Here is a 22,066-nt window from a genome sequence, read left to right as displayed (position 1 = left end):
ATGATGAAACTCTTCCCAGAAACTGAATATGTGCATGCATATATGCAATGGCAGAGTCTAGTTGAATCTAGTAGAATTGCACCGAACACTTGATATGGTGAAAAGTTTTGGAGGGAAAATATCACGTAAAGAACTCTACTTGTTTACTCGTGCAATTGAATCTCGGGTCACAAGAAAAGATTTTGCAACCTTTGAAACTTGGTTTACCATGACAACTAGCAAAGCCAATACTGACATAAAAAAGTAACATAAGTCCTGTTACCAAAGATTCCTCACGACTTAATGTTTGTAGTTACTTAACTTATCTCTGGCTGTACATCAGTCGTAATTAAACGAGGAATAAGCCTTGATTTTGTAGCGCCATCGTCCCCTTGTCTGCCATTTTTTATTTCTAGTTGAACAGAACATATGGGCGAAGGGGTCAGTGAAAAATCCAAGTTGCATCTCAATTTATTGTCCGAAATCTATCGAGCGCTATTTAAAACGGTCAAGAAAAGCTGTTTTTGTAATCAGTATCGAGTCGGGAACAAAATGACCAAAGATCCTGCATAGTTATCTACACTAATCACCGCTCCATCCCACATTTTCAAGTCCATTGGTCCCATACCAGACAAATTCTCCGTGCTACCAAGGATCATTACCGCGCTATCGTATTCTAAGTACTGCTTAACAAACGAGCAAGAGTGTTTTATTGGGTTTAAAAGTAATAAAAATATAACAAAATTCGATAAAGAATACTAATGAAGAGGACTTTATGGGGTTTAAAGGTTCATGCATGTGACGCGTATTACCAAATAAGTTCAAAGGCTCATTAATTATTCATGCGCCTTTGAAGGTTCAGATCAATTTCACATGAAACGTATGCATTAAAAATGGATAATAAGGCGGTGTTCTTTCATGGCACTAGGTTCGGCTCGGTGAAGTTCGACGTTCGTATTCGGTCTTAGCTATCATCACTAAACAAAATAAAACGCTTCAGCGTCAAGTTTTGGAGTACGTTGTTATAATTTTTATTTGATTTTTTTATTTCAAGCACCTTCGTTGTCATAGATCTTCTCCCTTCGAAAGTCAGTGTACAGGAAGCGTAAAGGTACAGACCAATTCCGAGGGAGAACAAAACACTAGCTTACTCTGAAAACTTACTCTAAATTTTTTTAAATTTACTCAAAACATGTTTCTACAGCTTGATTCGCAAGCAAAAACACGTGTGAACCATAGCAACGCAATTAATTTTCTTGTGCTTGCGTTTCTGATGTGAGGACTGTTCAAAATCTAATCCAACTAGATTTACCACTCCATGGTGGACAGCATTGGTTGCGTTTGGGTTTGCGTTGCTCGTGTGAACCAGGCTTGCGATTTACCTGTTACTTGCTTTCTTCACTAAACTACATGCGTTATCACCATTCATCATTATCAATATATCTGATATATACTCCTAACAGTCGTGAGTGATCTACACTTGTGAAAGCATTCTCAACCTTGGTAAAGCCTGAAATGGAAAATATATAAACCATAGTTTAGATTTTAATGAATTCCAATGTATTCGTTTAATGTTATTGAAAGAAATCCTAGGGCCGGACAATGCTACTGGTTATTTTGTATTAAATTTATAACGACAACAACAACGAAAAGAACAAATACGATCTATTTATTTATCTCCCAATCTCGTACCCAGAGCCTGCGTTTCTTCTGGCCTGCGGCGAAGAACGAGGGCTCTAGCATAATCCATTTTTGGCGCATGCGCAATTTTCTTAAAGTGAAATATAATGAAAGAAAATCATGCGTTGAAATAAAAAATTAAAATAAAAATTAGGAATCGGAAACATATGTTTATATATATATGTTTATATTTTTGGCAGGCTTTAAAACCATGCGCTCTTATACCGGAAGTCCAAGCAATCCTGGTCTCAAAAATTGGATTATGCCAGAGCCCTCGTTCTTCGCCGCAGGCCAGAAGAAACGCAGGCTCTGTGTACGAGATTGTTTATTTCCATAGTATTAAAAAACCGCACCCTACGCATGAGCAGAAAATTTGGCGGGAATATTGAGAACGAACGGGCGTCGAAAAGACAAAATTTGTAGCAAATGGTTCAAATCACAAATACATTTTTTCTGGGACGTTTTTGGAAAGATTTATTTGTCTGATTGATCCAGTAAAAACAAGGAACTGTCTTCCAATTCACGGTCTTTCAAGCAATTGGTATATATAGAGCATTACATTCGTATGACTGTGAAAACGTTGCGTTGTATGCGTGCCTTACCGTGACCGTCGTGTTTTCTAGAATTGATATTGGCGGATTTTTTTCCTCGTTCAATTTGATTGATTTGGTCTGGCAGTGGCGTGACCTTGGCGTGACCGTGTCCGCGCCGTGTTTCGGGCATTTGATTGGATTGAGAGTAAATTCTCGCGCAATGTGATTGGTCTGGCGTATGCCTTGCAATGTCACGACCGTAATCGTGCAGTGGGTTTTTCACAGTCAAAACCATTCTAATGACATACATACCATTCATAAAGTGACGGCATGTATTGAGCGAGGTAGAATTGCTTGGGCGAATTACAGATCCAAGCCTCCTTCACGTTGTTCACCATGGCAACGGTCATAAGATAGCTGCAACGTTCAGCTGACATCGGCTTGCTTGGTTTCAGGTCTACTTTTGGTGCATCCTTTGGGTTGAGAGTTAAAAATTAGTCAAATATTAATCCAGGTTCGAGTACTCTTGCTCAAAGTTAGCCACAATTTGTGCAGAATATTCATGTGTTCCAGTGAAAGTTCGTGGATTTTTTAAGTGCTTCTTTTTGTTGAAGTTGTGCATTCTTTATTTTTGGTGTTTGTGAATATTTAGGCACTGACACGAGGCTAATCGTGAGTAAATGAGTCTGTGATCAAGGAGCACAGCGGTAATGTGGAACTTGAAAAAGGTCTGTTTTAAATTACGAGCGCGAGGTGATCATTTCACAAGAACAAAACGTTTTAGTGTATTTAGACACGAAAGTTTTACAAGCTTTATTTCGTTGTTCTCTCTCACCTCTACTCTGATCCCCCTCCCACCACACCCTTCCCCTCCCACCACACCCTTCCCCCTCCCACCACCCCCTCCACCCACACATATGCTATAAGTTATAGCCTACTAGTAGCGAAAAGTGCCGGCTTTGAAACCAAAACATTAAATATCTAAATATCTACCTAACAAACCATACGTACAGGATCAGAAGTATCCCTGAGAGAATGAATCCTGATATTAGTTGCAATAGGTCCTGGTAAAACAGTCACGATCTTGATATTCCTGTTCGACACCTCACGTCAAAGGCTACGAAAATAGCCCTGGAAAAAAGTTGAATTACGATAAGGACCAAACGTCAGATTGTCAAGGCCAGTTATTAAACAGATTAATGAGAAAAAATAATAATAAAGCGCGTAGAACAACAACTTTATTATCAAATTTAAGGTTTCTTTGTATGTAAGTGTCATTCTTGTCTCTGATTGGTCAAGAGTTATGATAGCAGGTATGAGAGGTAGCGCATGCGCAGTATTCCCTAAAACATCTCAAAATAAAATGATTTAGGAAAAATTTGAAGATGTGTCATTCAACCCTATCCCTTACGACATCAGGGCCACGTTTTTGAAGTTACTCAAAGCTATAGGAAAGTTGTCAGTGATGAACGAACTTCACACGTCCAATCATGCTAATAGCTAGAACATGGTACTTGATGTCTACTTACCAGTAATGCAAAATTGCTTGCAGAATAAGGTGCAACTCCAGGATGACCTAAAACATTAAAAAAGGGAATTATTAAACAAAACTATTGAGACTCTAAATTGCATAGCATATGCTATGTGGGTTCTCTTCTCTGCTTTAAATTATTAGAAAACAACCCCCCACTCAATTATAATGCTTTATCAATTTTCTAAGTTTGACCCATTGACACCCCATAGTTCAAGATGGCTGCCATATCAGTGATAAGGTCTATTAAGGTCTATGCAATGTTCGCTCTCAGAAAAGGTCTATTGTTAATCCCCATAGACCTTTTCTGAGAGCGAACATTGCATTGTGGTATAGCTTCGGTACAAACATCTTTTGTTCATCATGCCTTATATGGTGTTGCTTGTACCTAAGCTAGACCACAATGCATCCTGTTTATTGAACTCAGAAAAGGCCTATGTGACAGAGTCAAAAGACACTATTTTGGACAGTAATTATTTAGTCATAAATCTATATTTTTAATTAGGAATGCCTCGTGTACACATAGGAATGTAATTCTTTAGTTAACTGTTTGCGTGGAAAATGCGTAAGCAAGAAATAATTTCCGTACGTAATTACATTACAGTGAGTCATGCCTAGGTTTGGCGCTTGTTTACGTAAGTTCGTGTTTGGGACATCCTGTTTGCGCCTAGGGCGTGCAACATTGCATAGGATGTGTAAGGTCTTAAGAATGCAGGTTTTTCCATAAAAATAGGCCCAAACTAAGCTTAAATCAGTGTAGTAAAAGTTCTTGAAGACGTTGCACATATCAAGACAAGGAATTCTCTACGATGTAAAGGTATGAATCTTTGAAGCCTTTTACACTTATACCTAGGATAGATTTAGGACAAATCTATGTTAATATCGTTAACTAGTCGTTATATTTTATAGCTTAGATTTTCTACATATTTGTTAAGCATTCGTTTCATGTTGTTGTAATTCTAGTCGCATTAGCGCGTAATTTAGTACAAAGTTATTCACGCAGTAGTAATTTAGTAATCACGCTGAGTGTATCTTGTCTTTTAAACTCTTTAAAACGTTTACTATAGGATCGCTACCGCCTTACTCGCTTGTTTAACCTTTTTACTACGATAAATAGCCTTAACTGCGGGATAAAAGACCTTTTCTTTCCAACCTTTAATTTGTTCGCTACTTAAACTCTACACTCAAGGTCATTGTCGCGACCGCGTGTTCAGTAAACCGTGTAATTCTTAGTTTGTCATAAACAAAGGTTAAAATACTTACCTAAAGCCATAGTTAACCTCTAGTCAATTTTTCCTATTGCTTTTTCCATTGGTTTAGTTCATTTTAAACGGTTTACCGACTTGTACATTAAACTTTGCAACCTAGTAATTTTCACTCGCGTATTGTAAACACTGCTAATCAGTATGCAATATTCAAATTACCTGTGACGTAATTTACGTATTTCCGTTTTTATTTATATCTAGCAAAACTGTATTCTATTCATAACTTTTAGCTATTAATTTAGATAAGCTACAAATTTATTTTATCTCATTGTAAATATTTTTCTTGTTTTCATTAGAGATATCCTGTAATCTCGTTCCCGTTTTTTTTTTCATGTATTGTAAAGTTGTGTGAATTTTTCAATAAATTCTTTTGTCAAAACCACTTGCAATCTGATTCATAGCTGAGCGCCTTGCCGCCGGTTACACCTAGGCAAGACAGTTCACTGGAAAACAAGGACATGCTGGCCATGATGATTATAATTTTTTTTTCCAAATGAAAACATATTACACATAGTTCTTCTTGGTCTTGGTTTAACCTTTCTTTGTTTAGTGCGAAAAGAAGGAAATCCCTTAGACCCCAACTATTCAATAACAAAAGTCACTTGTTTTATTATATAGAAAGAAAAACAGTTGGACAGTTTTTGATTCCTTTTTCATTACAATAATAGGCCCTTTGCAGCTAAGCAATCATGTGCTGATTAATTCACTGAGAGCAAATGAATGAACATTTTGATTCCCATGGGTGAAATATACTGGACTGCAAACAAACTTTCTACAACCTGTTTTGAGAGATTGCAATAAAACTACATTTCGTAACACACTGGTTACACATTTTCATTCAGTTCTTTACAAGTAGCTAAAAAGAATCATCCATTCAATATAAAAACAAAAATTTTGCATTCCAATACAGACACGTGACTGTTAACTGCAAAGGGCCTATTCCTTGCAAAGCTTGCGATGCAGATGGATGATGCAGCAACCATTCTACCTTCACTAATAAAGCACAGTCCTTGACCAATCGGGGTGCCCGTACTATCTAAGCTATATAACAAATGTGTTTATAGATAAGTTAGGTCCTAGGACGAATAAGAACAAATGACTGAATGAATGACCTACCATATTTCCCCCAAGCACTGCTGACCACAGTGATTTGTCCTTGTTTCCTCTCAATCATGTAAGGCAATACAGCCTTTGTTAGGGAAATTGCTCCAAAAAAGTTAATGTTGATGATTTCCTGATCTACGTGAAATGGGGTCTTCTCTACCATCATACGCATAGACTGGCCTGCATTTTGTTGATTAATATATCAATCTGTTTGGATTAAACAGTAAAGGTGTTATTATACTAGAACCAAATGTTTTCCTAATGTTTTTCTAGCTATATTGTACCACTTGTCATTGCCTTTGAAGAAACATTGGTATTGTTATGTTTCTGTATTGGGGTTCCTGTGTAAATGTATGTACACAGTAGGTCATGGCTGGGGGGATTTGTGTCCCTCTCCCCTCCCTCCCCTCCCCCCACTACTTCTTACTGAAAGCCTGAGCATACAGGTTTTATATCTTATTAAAAAAATTTTAATAAAATAAAATAATAAAATGAAATGAAATGAAATACAATAAAATTGAATAAATTAAAGTTTAAAAAAAATCTTTTTACTTTTAACTAAGGATATAAAGTATTGATGGAGATGTTGATCATCAATTTACACTAATCATAGGCTTGAATTTCATAGAGTGCACCAAAGATCAAATATTAATGTAAAATAAAATTTTGATTGAGACCAATAATCATTATACTAAAAACTAATCATAATATTATATTACACCAAGTTGCAAGAACTGAGTTAAGCTGTCGTGTGAAAAAAGCAAATTACAAAAAAGCAAATTAGGAATTATAATTAGCAATGTAAACGATAACTCTTGCAGTTTGTCATCTTCTAATACACAGGTGAAATGAAAGCTCCCAGTAGCTATCTGCATTGCAAGACTGTAGAAAGATCTATATTCTAAAACGAGAACTTTTCAATGTTATTAATATCAGGAAAATTCTAAAATTCTTATTTGGTATTTTAGTATTTTGCTTATTTTATTTGACAATGTTCTTGCAATTACACTAGCATAGGAAGGATGAGGCATGGGGGAGGGGGGGGGGGGTAAATATTTGCCAATCCAATTCCTGGGACCCCGCTATGCCAACATTAGAATAAAATATTATTGACTTTATGGAGCTACTTCATTTTTTTGTCTGTCATATTGGGCAAACAACTGACATTATATTTTGATATTTTTTATGCTGCTATGTTGCATATATATGTAGCCGGCACCAAACTTTTTAAAATGTCTTATCACTTGACTTGCAAGTTTTTGATGGCTTTCGAATTCCTTCAGATCCAGTGGTAATACCAGGATATCGTTATCTTTGTCAAAAGGTAGGCTTAACTTTGCAGCAATATCTAGAATATATATATGACTAAAGTACTTCAATCATTTTTAAAAGTTGCATTTTCAATTTCTCTAATATGAGGACAGACAAAGAGACAGACAGACAGACAGACAGACAGACAGGCAGGCAGACAGGCAGGCAGACAGACAAAGAGACAGACAATATTTTCCGCTTTAAAAAATGACATATTTTTGGGTGACCCCCTGCCCCCCCTAACCTACGACCGACCGAAAAGCACTGGAGCGAGAGGGCCTCTTGGAAGACATGCAACGAATATTACTAGTAACGCATAATTAATTACAGTTTTTAAAAAAATTCGATAAAAAAGCTAAAGATTCACCATCAGAGATCCAGAAAATGCCACAGGAAAACCACCAAACTTACTTAGATTGATGACGAAGCAAAAAGACCGAAGACCATACGGTAAGCTTTTTACAGCTGTAAAATATTATTACTGATTCTAAACATTGTACTATCATAAAGGAATGTGTATGTAGCTACAACGCCGCTTACGAGGCAATATTTTTGTATATATTGAGGACTACAAAGGCTACTCACCCGCACATTTATCTTTTACTCGTTCAAGTTCATCTCGTTTTCGAGCAGAAAGAACCAATTTACAGCCAAATTTCACTAGTTGATAAGCAACCTGCTCACCTATACCGCCAGATGCTCCTGTAATCCAAGCTACTTTCCCTCGTAAAACCTCGCTTGCTTTGCGACCCAAAATGTTCTCATACACGTGTAGAGTAAAGTCAGAGTCTAAGTGATGGCTTAGGAAGATTATTAGCAAAGTTATTGCCAATACAATCCCTGCGACGATCAATATTGGATTCATTTTCGAACCGGTGGAGCTCGGTCACGCATGGACTAGACAACACAGGACGTCCGCTCAAACTCGTTTCAACATTCCAAAAATATTTTTTAGAAATTTGGAGTCATCGTGCTTGAAATAAATTGAATCTCGATACTTATGGCTTAAAAATACCTATTCTACCTCTTGACTGTTAATGTCTTAATGAAGATCATAGATCATAGTAAAACTAATGGCATTTCAGAGAATATTTTATGTCATTCCGTGGTTGGGCTTCCTGTGGATCAACCGGAACCTGTTTTGATTTTTTTTAAAGGAAGATTCATTTTTTGTTGTCACTTTATATTATATCTTTATCGTCGTTTTTATCATTTAATCATCATCTAATTAAAGCTCTTGGATATAAAATGATGATTTATGATTAATATATTACTTGAAATAGTAACTTGTGGGTATATATTACGGATTTATTTAATGAATTGGAGACGATAATTTTATATTCTTTTATTTCAATAATATATATTTACAGCGAAGCATTTAGTTGAACATGCAATAACAAAAAAATAAACTCAAACGCGAAATTAAAATTTTTCTCATAAATTAACGTCATCTTCTGCTTGCTGGTCTGTTTGCATATCGATCAAACACAAAGCATTCAGTCGAGGTTGCAAGGTTCAAATTTGAATAACCCTTTGAAAGTACCTTGGCGCCTCGCTTGAGCGCTTTGACCAGTGTACCAATGTTTGGAAAATGATGATTCAGATTCACTGCGCTATCTAGTTAAGAAAAGCAGTGCGTTGACCCATGCGAATCATCGTATCGTACTCCGGATTAGAACTATTCCAATTACTGTTTATCTATTGTTTGGATGGTCTTAATGATCCACGGTCTCAATACTCGAACGTTCGCATACACTCCATACTTATGAGGTCTTCCACATCTCCTACCCCACGAAATCACACCAGCGAGATACCAGCGCCCTCTATTCTCACAGGACAGCGGACCTCCACTATCAGACTGGCAAGCATCAGCTGCACCGTCTTCAAACCCTGCGCACAAAGACGTCTTGTGTACTTGACCGTTATACGACTCCTTGTTATTGCACTGATCACGTGATACTAGGGGTACCGCAGCTTGTTTTAGGTTCTTGGCCCTAGTCCCCTTCCAGCCATTTCGTCCCCAGCCACTGATATAACACCGCTTTCCTGGAGATAAGTCGATATTTGTGCTTGGTAAACATATTGGGAAGACCTTTGCGTCGAACTTGATTGGATAGTCAAGTTGAAGTAGGGCTGAAAATTGAATCAAAACCATTGAGTTTATTTTTGGCTTTTGTTCAGCACTAAGCTGTGATGGCTTGAGAAAAAATACCTTCTGGTATATTTTAAGGTATATTTAAGCCCCGGCGACAATTAAAGCAAATCCTTCCTTAATGTACGGATTACGTAGTATAATGTTCTAGCCAAAGCATTAGGGGAGAGACTAGATGGCCCCTAGACCATATATAAAGTTAATCCCTTACAATCCAGGCCACGCACGTGGATTTGACGTGGAAAACGATCTAGTATATCTGATATATTGTTTCCATGTACAAAGGAATCAATATAGGAACTTAGCCATCAGCGAAACAAGTGGTTTGCTGGATTTACTGGTCATAGCAAGGGGTTAATCATCTACGGTCTAGGGACGACTAACATCTCCCTTAGGCTCCGACCAGGCTTCCTGATCAGTATGTAATTCCTTCTTGTATAGCGGTGTCGGGGTCGAAATCTCCGGCGTGGCCGTAAATTCTTCGCGCTGCCATGCGACAGTTCAGCATTCCATGTCTGGAAGTATGGTCTCGGATTACTTTTTTTTTTTAAAAAAAAAAAGAATAATAAATAAATAAAACGGATCAAAAAAAGCCAAAGCCCAGTTTTTTTCAGCAGAGGCGGATCATGATTTGATCTCAATCACTTTAGATAGGGCTTATTAGGAATCAGTACGCATGCGCGTTTGTAGACTGACTAAATTTTCTGACTAAATATTGATAAGCTTGGCCAGAAAAACTGGCCAAAAGGAGCCATCTTTACTGGAATATATCCGATTCTTTACTAGAATACACATACGATTCTTACCTAAGTCATAATCTAGCGGTCTATCATATTCTCCATTCACCAGAACCCCTTTAAACCTGGGGTGAACTATTAACCGTTGTACATGTCTCTTCCGCTCAAAGTGTCCGATTCCTACGGTTCTGCTTCGTTCTCCAAGAAGAACGGTCCATCTGTTTGGATCAGCTGAAGAGCGAGGATCTGTAAGGACAAAGAGTAGGTTCGGTGGTGCGAGGAAACTTGTATGTTAGGTGGATAAGACTATATTTGAAAAGTAGAAAATTTGTGGGTTGGTGTAGTTGCACGAGATAGTACTTTAAAAAAAAAGAAAATAATAATAATAAATAAACGAACGAACAAACAAACAAACAAATAAAGAAAGAAAGAAATGAATGAATGAATGAATGAATAAATAAACGATAATAATAATAATAATAATAATAATGAATAAATAAAAACAAAACAAAAAAACAAAAACGTTTCAGAACCAATTTCTTAAATTTAGAAATTCCAACTAAATCTTAGAACGAGGTCCCGTCGAAAATGTAAATACAAGGACAATGCATTTTCAATACTTATTTATTTTAACCTTTTATTTTTACTCTAGTTAAATCCCGCACACTGTGTGTCAAAAGGTCATTGTTGTTTCATTATTGATATTCACCAGTACATGATTGTATTTTACAAATATTTGTAGTGATATGTTAATACTTAGCCTCCTTGCAGCCGTTCTTAGGGTCGTCACGCAACGTTTCCCTCCCCACGAACGTCACGTTTGTGGGGAGGGAAAAGTTGCTGGACGACCCTAAGAACGGCTGCAAAGGAGACTAGTTAATACTATGCTAAAACTCAAAATTCCAAAACTTACCCATGAAGCAGTGCCCTGCACTAAGAACCCACTGATCATTAATAAGTGAGCCCGCACACACTTGGTGTGCGTCCAACATCAAAGCAACTTGCCATGGCCACTCCCCAAATTGGCTCTCAGCCCCGCCCACTATTCGCTTGTCAATCAAATGGGACAGCATTTTCTTGAAATCGCTTCTTGATCGACGTATGAATTGATGTCCACAGGGAACATTATACGATCCTGAAAATTTATTTAAAAAACGGAGATATTTAATTAAATTGATTTTTAATTTTTATTTGTCAGAAACTAAAATAGCTTCTAGAAATGGCAGTAAGCAAGATCTTCCGCCTTTTTTGTTCCATTTTTCCTCTTGAATTTTCCTATTCCTTTTTTTCTCATGAAATAATATACTTGCATTTAATATATTCCATAAGATAGTTTAATGCAATACTTTAATTTAGATTTATATTTCCTTCCTTCCTTCCTTCCTTCCTTCCTTTTTTCATTGCATTGTCTTACCTTTGCTGTAAGTCACCGCTGCCAAAACTACAAAAGTCCATCCGATCAAATATCTTACATCCATGTTGAAAATCACCATATATCACCTAAAGTGCACAAAGCACAAAACTACATTTACTAGAAGTCGTTTCTTTATACATTTTTGCGTCATATTTTTTTAAAGCCTTTTTTTATCTAATGGAGATAGGTTTTTGCCTCTGTATTCATACAACATAATATCTACATATTCCTTAGCTTTCTTTAGAGCACTAATTCTAGCCGGGCAAAAGAAAACGATGTACCAATGTAAATGTACTGAAGGAAATAAATTCAACTTTCTTTCATAAACTTCAAAATAATGTCATAAATAAACAAATAGCAGTCTTAGTTTCTAAGATAAAGGAAAACCTTTCTAAACGCGTGGGGGAAATTTCATTTCAAAATGAGTTATAACATCTTGTGAAAAAATAAAAAGATGGCAAAACTTGGTAAAAAAAATTTTTTTTTTTGAATTTTTTTTAACCAGTTTTTTTGCCATTTTAATCGAGTAAGATATGATAAAAGCAACGTTTTGCTACGCTAGTAAAATAGTATTTTTTATCAGTTTGTTAGTATTGTAATCCACCCTTAACTTGAACCAAGAGCTAAGCGTACCATTAAGTTTTAATGAAGTCTGTGGCGCTTATTCACTGCACTCTCCAACTCAAGCCGAGAAAAAAGTTAATGATATCTTGGTTTGTTAGCGAGAAAACATCAATGATGAAGCGAATAAATTTCATATTTCTTACGATTCGAATACTGATATTTTTACTCGATGTTTTTGATGTGTTAAAGGTGTCGTTGATTGAAAACAAAGTTGATTCTCACCCTGAGTTCGGTACAGTAATCAACCCGAGTGAAAAATAGATAAGATATGAAAACTTATTCAAATATTTTTACTTTGTTTTTTATCTCATTTTTAAACTCTTTATTCATTTTAAATCTTACCTTTCAGTGTCTTAGTTAGTGACAGCTTTCTTTACCTCCAGTACAAGTATTATTTACCGCGAGAAGGCATATCTTGGACAGAGCGAAGTTCAAAATACTGATAACGTGTTAGTAGCGCTCGGCTCTCTACATCCTTGTAGAGAGCAGCTGGTTGCTTAGGCTAAGCTATTGACTTCTTTTCTTTAGTTATGCAAATAAATTTCTTTTAGAACTGAATTAGATTTTTTTGAATAAATAGGTTTCAAAAAAATGATAAAAATTTTCACTCTCGTGCTTGTGTGTCTGTGGTGATCTTTAAACTTAACTCACCTAGTTCAGTTTGCTAACTAATTGGGAACCTAACACGTAAACTCGCTCTGGTACACCTGAGAGACCTAATGATCTTTCCCTAGCACACGGTAGTACTGAATTAATTGTGTAAAAAATGTGTTGATATAAACATAAAATATTCCTGATATATTTTTGGAAGGCTTCGCAATAACTTTCGTCGATAAATCGACTTACTCAAAGTATGAAACATTGCTAAAGTCAATTTTATTTCTTTTTTCGACTGAGATATAATTAAGTGCGAGCCGTACTCTTTATCGAGTACTTAACAGGTTTATTTATAATCTCGCCATTTAATGGGGAATTTCCATTGAGAGATGATCCCTTATAAATCTTACTTTGTTTTTTTTCTTAGTGTGTTCACTTCTGGCGTGAGATGATCGTAACTCAAAAACATGAGCAGCCGCGCCAGATCAAGCGCATAGGTTTTCATTAACTGTAGCCTGGATTGTCATTTGGCATCTAGGGCAATTTATAAGCTTTAAGGAAATTCCACATAACGTTCTGAGTTTTGTTGTTACCCATATGAAGTCGCTTGCCATCTTAAAGGTCTAATAATCACTGGTTTAATTTTTTTCCTGATATTGGGGTGGGAAGTATTATATTTTTGCGAATTTTTATAGGAGTCTGTGACGTCATACCCTCAACACTAAACATCGCTCCATACATTTCTTTATATTTTGTAATCAAAATATCCGCTAGTGTTATACTCAGTATTGCTTACTATCAATCACTTGATTTTTTGGAGTTGACTGGGGGGCAAACAAGCGGTTGACTGGGGGGCAACTAGCGGATGTTAAGTCAAAACATATCAAAATAAGTCCTCAAACTATTGTATTTGACTATTTTCACGACATCAAACCAGAAAATAAGAGATCAAAACAACCTCCAGGATTCTACAAGCCATCAAAAAAGAGCTATTACCGGAAGTGACGTCTATTGATAACAACCTATTGAAGAAAAGACACCATAAAATGATTCTAAACACAAGTTATGTACGTTAAGTCCCTCAGCGGACCTTTGGGATTAATAGAAATAAAGTAAAACATGAAGTTATTTGCATAGAAATGTATGGAACGATGTTTAGTGTTGAGTGTATGACGTCACAGAAATTAGCAAAAAAAAAACACAACAACTTCCCATTGGAATATAAGCAAGAGAAAACTTTAACCAGTGATTATTAGACCTCTAAAGATTCATTAAATGGAATAGGTGTGCGAGAGAGGCCAATTACGATCGATCTTTCATGCATTCGAAGTCTCTGGGAGAAAAAGTACGTAACTGTAAATATCCCGCAGTCGTAGATCATCGCGGTGGTTTGACAGCTCGGTGTGGGTTCAACCTAACGAACATTAACAATAACTAGACTGGTATTCCTATGAAAAATTCACGACTAATCAAAGACTTCCTTCTCGAAAAAGCTGTTATTTTGATCTAGAAACAACTAGTAGCTCATACGACATTTACATTTCCGACACTGCTAATGACCTTGAAACCCAACACAGTCACGCAACAAGCATGGCGGCCGGCTTGAGAGCTGACATAAACAATTTTTCTGGTAATAATAGGAACATCGAAAATTCTCGATTGTGATTGGACTGCTACTCGTTGATTGAACCTGCCATATGGAATTTGCGTGCTATATAAATATACATATATAAAATATTAAGGGCCTGTTAATTACGCGAGGCAATTTTTCTTGCAACTTGCAATGCAATGCCAATGCCGTGTGACAAAAGCAGAGCTTTATGCAAGCTTTAGATGAGACTGATGTCAGACCTCCACGAATGTCTTTGCAACCTGCAACGCAACACAACGCTTACTTGGTCTGCGAATAAGTAGCGAGGATATCATTGAAGAGCTGCGCTCAGACACAGGCACTCCAAACAAGGTTCCTGTGTATGGTTTATAGGGGAATGTATGGGAGTTACGATAAAGTTACGAAAATAAAATGTTTCACTCAACAATTTGCCTCAAATCTTGTTCAGTCTTCTGGCAAAGTTTCAGCGCGATTTAAGGATTTAGGTAGAGAAGAACGGATTTTGAAAAAAACCCACTAAACGGCCTCAAATCGCGCTGAAACTTCGCCAGAAGACTGAACAAGATTTGAGGCAAATTGTTGAGTGAAACATTTTATTTTCGTAACTTTATCATAACTCCCATACATTCCCTTATAAACCATACACAGGAACCTTGTTTGGGCTGCCTGTGGCTTAGAGTGGTCATTTGCGACAGTGATTGCAATGATTGCACTGATGGTTACGGGATAGATATTACGTACTGCAACTTGCTTCGCGACGTTGCGAAAAGTCGGAAGCTCGTTCAACTTTTCTGCAACTTGAAACGTTTGCATTGCAAGTTGCAGAAAGGGGATGTTACGTGCAATCTTATCTTTAACTTGCAATGCAATACAGCTAAGTTCAAAATGGTGCACGGCCGAGCGAATTACTTGAAAACGAGGCATCCAGAAAAATATGCAAAGAAAAAATATGGTGTCAATTCAAAGTATACTCTGTCTTGTTTTGTCTTTCTTTCCTCCTTACATTCAGAAACACAACAATATTGCGTCTTCAAATGAGAAAGTATTTTAAATTTGTTAATTTGGTCGATGCCTCATTTTCACTCGGCTGTGCGCCATTTTGGACTTAGGTGTATAGCGTTGCATTGAAGTTGCAAGAAAATTTGCCCCGTGCAACAGGACCATTACAATGACTAATCCTTTCATTTTCTTTTATTACCTATGCATAAGGCTTATAACATATATGATATATACTTGTCATATAAGGTTGTGGTATACATTTATACAAATATCAAATGAAATGCAAAACTTCAAAAGTATAACTTATTTTTCTTTTATTATATCAGAGACATAAGTGATAACGAAGTCAAGCCAAAAAATACTTTCCACAAAACTTGTTTAAATGGTCGTATGCATTTTTGAAATTTACCCTTTCCCTCTTCCCCAGTTCCGCAGGATCCCTTAAGGGCCTTCTTGGCACTTTCTTCTTAAAATTTACCCTTTCCCTCTTCCCCAGTTCCGCAGAATCACTTAAGGGCCTTCTTAGCACTTCCTTCTTAAAATTTACCTTTTCCCTCCTCCCAAGTTCCGCAGAATCCCTTAAGGGCCTTCTTGGCACTTCCTTCTTAAAATTTACCCTTTCCCTCTTCCCCAGTTACGCAGTGACCCTTAAGGGCCTTCTTGGCACTTCCTTCTTAAAATTTACCCTTTCCCTCTTCCCCAGTTCCGCAGAATCCCTTAAGGGCCTTCTTGGCACTTCCTTCTTAAGATTTACCCTTTTCCTCCGACCGTCTGTCGAGCTGTTCTTTCACAAAGACAAACACATTAGAGTACACACAAGATTTGTTAAGCAACAGAAGATATTTGCATTTAGAGTTGACCTTGCCAGTTAAATCAGTTCCTGTTTTGTCTTGCTATCTGACACCAGGACTGGAATATTTTGTTTATTTTGCTTGTCTGCCATTTCAAGTACTTTTTATTATTCAAAAAAAGTTTTATTAAATGCACTTGGGATTTAGCTTTGGTTAAGGCAAAAGTAGTATTAATTCATATTTAAAAAATTAAATTGTCTCGGTGGAGATTTGACTTGTTAGACTTTTTTAAAGACTTTTTTATTATTCACACACATGCGTATTCTGAACAAAAGCACGTTATTTTGTTGCAAAATATTTTTACTCCGTCATGCTCTCTGAGGATGTGTTTGTTGAACAAAGGTCAAGCGGCGAACGTGCTTCAAATCAAATGCTAGCCTGATAATTGAAGCCAATTATTTGCAGTTAGCTAGCGTCGACTGCAGAAAGCTTAGCTCCGTAGAACTCGTAATAAAAACCAAGGTAAGATAGCTTGCTTCACCTCAAACGGGTATTGAAAATTCCGCGAGCCTTAATCCTTCAGTCAATTTATTTTAGTGCGATGGTCAAAAATTTTTTAAATCTGAAATATTTTATAAGTTGTACTTTTCCTCACACTGTGCAAGGCCATCTATACTACAATTTTTTTTCGCAGCTACCTAGACTTTTCATATCTGCGAACAGAAATATACAAATAGTATACACGGATTTGTTTTCGAAAGGTATTAGAGAATATTGTTCGAGCGGCCTGCATTTGACAATAATGATCACGTGCGCAAGATTGTTTTTTTTTATAGATAAAACGCCCAGAAGAACGCCGACACAACTATGAGGCCCTGTTAGGGATTTAGGATTATTGCTGGAATATTAAGGGGGTTTTCGAGAAGGAATAAGGATTGCAGATTATTTGTGTAGCATTTTAAAATTAGATTATTATCGGTCATATATTTTAGGGATGTATATTTGTATAACTTCCGATAGAGGTTATTTTTAAAATTTACCTAGGATTATGATGGATTATTCAGCCATGCCATAAAGAATGTGAATAGGAACAGAAGCACTCAGATTAACGTCACTTTTGACAAGTTTTGAATTGTTGCTCCTCGTCGCGCCAGATGTCCAAGGTGAATCAGATATTGCCTCATAATATTCAGTCTAGAAGTTCCAGTCCAAAGCTTAATCAAAAAAGTTAAACTCTTGTGGCACAAAGGGCCGTTCACAACTCAACAATCGATGTTTGTACAATCATCTTGATTTTTGTAACGACCTCTCTGGAGTGCATACCATATATGAGTGAAAAAATGGGTAAGTAATTGCACAAATTTGCGCAAATCTAATAGTAAGTCCAGTAGACCGTAGACCTACAAAACTTTGTACTAATTTGTACAATTTCGTTAGTTATTTTTTTCACTGATATATGGTATGCACTCTAAGATTTCTATTAATTCTAAGTTCAGTAGACCTCAGTAGACCGTAGACCTACAAAACTTTGCACTAATTTGTACAATTTTGTTAGTTAATTTTTTCAAGGATATATGGTATGCACTCTATTGTGGTTTTTTTTTTCAGTAGACCGTAGACCTACAAAACTTTGCACTAATTTGTACCATTTTGTTAGTTAATTTTTTCAAGGATATATGGTATGCACTCTATTGTTGTTGTTGTTTTTTTTTTTTTTTTTTTTTTTGCTATTTAAAAATTATAGTGACTCGTAAAAATGTATTTGAATAAAAAACCTTTAATACCACTGAAGACGGGAGAAAAGATCAGCCGTAACCACGCAGGGGCTAGAAATCTCTTTATTTAATTTTAATTTGATTGATAAGTACAAAGTGGAAAGCATTAAAAGAAATCAAAAACTGTAACGTAAAGAATAGCCCCGCGGCTTTACAGGACTTGTAGGTCACGTGGTAGGACGTGAACAGATTAGTACTAGAGTCAAGTTTGAACGTTTTGTGATATACTGGAAAACGAAATATATTGTTTCGAAGATTCGAAATTTTACAAAGAATGCAGTAGTGTGGCTTGTGTTCAAACTATTAGCCGTAACGAGGTGGAGGAAAAACTGGGCCGAGTTGGCGTTGCAGTGCATTTTGAGGCAGTTTTTATGGAATATATTTCTCGAAAAATGGCGTCTATTTTGTCCCCAAAAACAGCCCGACAATGCCAACTCGGAAAAGTGTACACTTGCCGCTTCAGTTCTATGACTATATAACTCAATGATATTTGTTTCAAACCGTTTATTGTCAAAAGTTTCGTTTTTATGTACTCTTACGGATATCTGGGAAAAAACTTCCGTGCGAAAATTTGGGGTGTTTAATGAAGTTCAAAGCGTTCTGCTTCCTCATAATTAAAAGTTGGAAAGTTAATAAAGAATATTTACTTTTTTCAAGCATATTTTTCGCGGAAAAAAAATCGATTTCCAGGTTATACGGCGGCTCTTATGCGTGCGCACATCGCAAAAGAGTCTAACAAAATATCAATTTTTCGCTCAGAAGAATCTAGATACGTGCTAGTCTCACAATTTTAGAAAGTAGAATTCAGACAGGAAAAGTTTCTTTTTCGAACCAATTATTGTTATTGGTAAACAGTTATAACCTATTTGTGCATATAGAAAATCGGGGACTTTTTTTCTCATTATTATTATTATTATTATTATTATTATTATTATTATTATTATTGAAAAATCACCCCCCCCCCCTCCCTAAAAAATTCGATCCTGCCAAAATTAGCCACTAGAAAGAAATATTATCCGAACTATAGTCACTTGGCAAAATCATATTTCTTTTTAAGAATCAGTGAAGTTTTTGTTTCTATAGCAACCGCTCATGAGTCCAACTTTCTATGAGGAAAATTGCATTTTTTGGTGTAAGTCCGATTGTTTTCTTAAATCAAATACAAAGGTTGGAAGCCTTACATTTGGTTTGCCATTGATTTTCATAATAGTAGTTGCATGGAAATTAAAGAAATGCAGATTTTTCGAACTTTTTATCGATGAAAGCAAAACAAAATCTGCTCTGAACTGTTTCAACAAGCTAAAAGTTTACTTTTACTGAATCGAGTTCTTCACACAGAAGAGTCTTCCTGTTGTGTTTTGGATTTATTACTCTTGCCCCAAAATTAATGTTTGCCTAGATTTAATTTTTCAATTGTAAGTTTACTTAGAAACTGTGCCAGCAGTGACCATACGCGTTATTGGCTCTGCACATCTGGTAGCAATATGCAAATCTTTCAGTTCCTGTCAAGAACTAAAACTCTGGCACAACATGTAGGTAGTTTAGTGTATCGAAGACCAGAGCAAGGAAGGAAGTAGAACTCAAGGTTGCTTTTTCTTGCACAAGAAGCGAAAAAAATATCGTAAGTAAGAAATAATAAATCTTCTATTTAGACTGTAGGATTTTAAATCTAGTTTGTTGTATAAAAATACCGACGCATATATATTTTTAAACGGATTTCCAAGATTTTCCCCTCGGCTCGATGTCAACAGCTGGATTTGAGGTAATGTTTATAACTAAACTCCGTGGACAATCCGTGCTTGGGTGAAAATATTTTGAAAGCGTACTATACGTTTATAAATATTTAATAAGCGCATGTTGTAGAAATTATTCTGTGAAAATGTAGTTAATCTGAGATGTCTCAGCAACGCAATGGAAAGCGAAATAACAAATGACACAGAGTCATAACGTTTTAGAACCGTGAATATCGTCACGATTCGTTTAATAACTCCTTTTTAGCAGCAATAGCTGCAGTATTGTAGAGAAGGACAGTATTCTAAAGAAGATTTATTCGGCTTCTGAACGGAAAGGCTTATCGAATACGAAAGATAAAATTTTATCAACAAAAAGGCGTAGGAAGTAAGATACTTTATTGAATATATTAACAGAACACCGATAAACGCATATCTATCAAACTGGCGGTTGACTGAATGATGCGGTTTAAAAGTAATCAACCAATGATTGCTATTTATCGCCGGAGGTCGTTAACGCAGAACATTTCATGATGGACGATCTCATCTGCGAAAAAAATTGTGAAAATCAAGTAGCGTCATTGAATGTTTCTTCAAGTGTAAATATTCCAGTTTTGTGTTTGGACAGGACAGTAAGTTTGAAGCATATTTTCTTAATTACAGAGGCACCCATAGTAGGGAAGATAAGTATTCTTAAATGCTGTTGATTTTTGAATTTCACTCACTCCCGACTGCATGCTGTGCTGTTGGACTACCTAACCGCGCATAGCAAGAACAACAGGACAGGCTCGAAGGTCTTTTACAGTAAGAACCCCGCGTATAAAAACCTAGATTTTTCCAAGTTAGCCTAAAAAAGTTCTTCTATAAAAGGTTTTAACTGCAAAATTAGGCTATTTAGGTTCTTATATTATTTATATAAGTTATGCATAAATGTTTGGAAATGCAAACCCTATATGCACTTAGTCAAAGCCACACTGTATGTAAATGACAGCTTACAGTCTTTGTAGGGCTTATTTCCTTTGATTTATATTTTTTGCTTTGAAATTTTAGCCTGAAACAGGTTCTTATGTAAAGGGGTTCAAATGGAAGATGTTAGCCTAACAGGTCCTTAAAATATAGGTTCTTATACGCAGATTTTGACTGTGTTACTTATTTTACATATCAGTGAGTTCATAGAGGTTTAATGGTATTAGGATATTATTAATTCATTGCTAATTTTGGATTCAGATGGCTGCACCACGCTGGGGTTATGGTCCTAATAACGGGCCTTCTCATTGGGCCAAGGATTTCCCAGCAGCTGCAGGTACACGCCAGTCACCGATCGACATCAAAACACATGATGCTCATTACGACAGTTCACTTAAAATAGATCCCTTGAAGATCCAATACAGCGAGGGAAAAGACTTCACTGTCAGCAGCAATGGCCATTCTTTGGTCATATCGCGCAGGTCCAGTGAAGGGCATCACCTGAGCGGTGGGCCGTTGGAAAATAAGTACCGCTTTGAGCAGTTTCATTTCCACTGGGGAAAGACGTCTGCAAGCGGCTCGGAGCATTTACTGGATGGCAAAGCCTTTCCTGCAGAGCTACATCTTGTGCACTGGAACACAGAACTCTTCAGCAGTTTTAGCCAAGCAGCATCGAGTAGGAATGGTCTGGCTGTCCTTGGCGCTTTTGTGAAAATCGCTGGTGAGAATCCGAGTCTGAAGACAATCACAGACTTGATACCCCAAGTCCAAAATATTGGCGCCAAACAAGACCTTAAAGTTTCCTTCAACTTGACATCGATGCTACCAAGTAATACCAACGACTACTGGACCTACAGTGGTTCTCTTACCACCCCTCCCTGCTCTGAAAGTGTCACGTGGTTTGTCTTCAAGGAGCCAATCAGCGCCTCAGAGAAGCAGATGGAGCAGTTTCGTTCACTGAAGTCTAGTGATGGTGGATGCATAGTGAACAACTACAGACCAGTTATGGATGCTAGCGGACGCAATGTCAGGGCGTCTTTTGAGTGAATTTGGCTGAAATAAATTCTTGTTATTCTGATCTTGATTTGGCAAGAATGATCGAGGGACAAAGGAATCAATTGTTTCCATTGTTAAACCAGAAATAATTGAAGGCTTACAGAATCTATAGAAATGTTGTAAAGAAGAGAAACAACAAATAAATATGAATTTCCGAAATACATATCTCTTGTTATGACCTGATCTGATTGTAAAAGTACGTAAGAAACG

At 36.6% G+C, this 22,066-nt stretch overlaps 3 protein-coding genes and 1 long non-coding RNA gene across 8 annotated transcripts; 2 read left to right on the top strand and 2 right to left on the bottom strand.

The window, feature by feature from the left end:
- Positions 1–1,361: 1,361 nt before the first annotated feature.
- On the bottom strand, positions 1,362–8,380 carry LOC116299332 (dehydrogenase/reductase SDR family member 7-like). The gene is made up of 6 exons (XM_089024359.1): positions 7,989–8,380; positions 7,337–7,440; positions 6,105–6,294; positions 3,722–3,768; positions 2,505–2,665; positions 1,362–1,489 (listed from the first exon to the last, which is right to left on the bottom strand). The coding sequence occupies exons 1-6, from the start codon at positions 8,266–8,268 to the stop codon at positions 1,474–1,476; spliced, it is 798 nt and encodes a 265-aa protein (XP_088880485.1). The 5' UTR covers positions 8,269–8,380; the 3' UTR covers positions 1,362–1,473.
- LOC148905227 (uncharacterized) lies at positions 4,168–5,367 on the top strand. The gene is made up of 2 exons (XR_016121856.1): positions 4,168–4,540; positions 5,285–5,367. It is a non-coding gene; the product is annotated as an uncharacterized LOC148905227 (long non-coding RNA).
- Positions 7,705–22,015, top strand: LOC116299355 (carbonic anhydrase 2). 5 transcript variants are annotated; one of them, XM_031708007.2, is made up of 3 exons: positions 16,792–16,851; positions 20,498–20,638; positions 21,062–22,015. In XM_031708007.2, the coding sequence occupies exon 3, from the start codon at positions 21,062–21,064 to the stop codon at positions 21,845–21,847; it is 786 nt and encodes a 261-aa protein (XP_031563867.2). In that variant the 5' UTR covers positions 16,792–16,851; positions 20,498–20,638; the 3' UTR covers positions 21,848–22,015. The 5 variants fall into 5 exon arrangements, with proteins under 5 accessions (XP_031563868.2, XP_031563864.2, XP_031563867.2 ...); XM_031708006.2 differs by lacking the exon at positions 16,792–16,851 and adding an exon at positions 19,615–19,725; XM_031708008.2 differs by lacking the exons at positions 16,792–16,851; positions 20,498–20,638 and adding an exon at positions 7,705–7,853.
- Positions 8,734–12,857, bottom strand: LOC116299356 (serine protease 33). Its single transcript, XM_089040926.1, has 5 exons — positions 12,673–12,857; positions 11,707–11,792; positions 11,206–11,427; positions 10,362–10,538; positions 8,734–9,536 (listed from the first exon to the last, which is right to left on the bottom strand). The coding sequence occupies exons 2-5, from the start codon at positions 11,783–11,785 to the stop codon at positions 9,091–9,093; spliced, it is 924 nt and encodes a 307-aa protein (XP_088897052.1). The 5' UTR covers positions 11,786–11,792; positions 12,673–12,857; the 3' UTR covers positions 8,734–9,090.
- Positions 22,016–22,066: the final 51 nt, after the last annotated feature.

The sequence above is a fragment of the Actinia tenebrosa genome, unplaced genomic scaffold, assembly GCF_029948245.1.
Source record: "Actinia tenebrosa isolate PJP-AT-01 unplaced genomic scaffold, QUT_ActTen_1.0 PGA_scaffold8__29_contigs__length_14323225, whole genome shotgun sequence".
Classification (NCBI taxonomy): Eukaryota; Metazoa; Cnidaria; class Anthozoa; order Actiniaria; family Actiniidae; genus Actinia; species Actinia tenebrosa.
The sequence above is the reverse complement of the archived record's forward strand: the minus strand, read 5'-3'. Positions and strand labels throughout refer to the sequence as shown.

Bases quoted from the DNA above. Each gene is read 5' to 3' on its own strand.
- LOC116299356 (XM_089040926.1), bottom strand. From the start codon at position 11,785: ATGGTGATTTTCAACATGGATGTAAGATATTTGATCGGATGGACTTTT. The intron at 11,428-11,706 runs GTAAGACAATGC...ATAAATTTTCAG, and splicing joins AGCGGTGACTTACAGCAAAG to GATCGTATAATGTTCCCTGT. The intron at 10,539-11,205 runs GTAAGTTTTGGA...TTGTCCTTACAG, and splicing joins TGCAGGGCACTGCTTCATGG to ATCCTCGCTCTTCAGCTGAT.
- LOC116299332 (XM_089024359.1), bottom strand. From the start codon at position 8,268: ATGAATCCAATATTGATCGTCGCAGGGATTGTATTGGCAATAACTTTG. The intron at 3,769-6,104 runs GTAGGTCATTCA...TTAATGTTTTAG, and splicing joins CAGTGCTTGGGGGAAATATG to GTCATCCTGGAGTTGCACCT. The intron at 2,666-3,721 runs GTAAGTAGACAT...CTCAACCCAAAG, and splicing joins CAAGCAATTTTGCATTACTG to GATGCACCAAAAGTAGACCT.
- LOC116299355 (XM_031708008.2), top strand. From the start codon at position 21,062: ATGGCTGCACCACGCTGGGGTTATGGTCCTAATAACGGGCCTTCTCAT.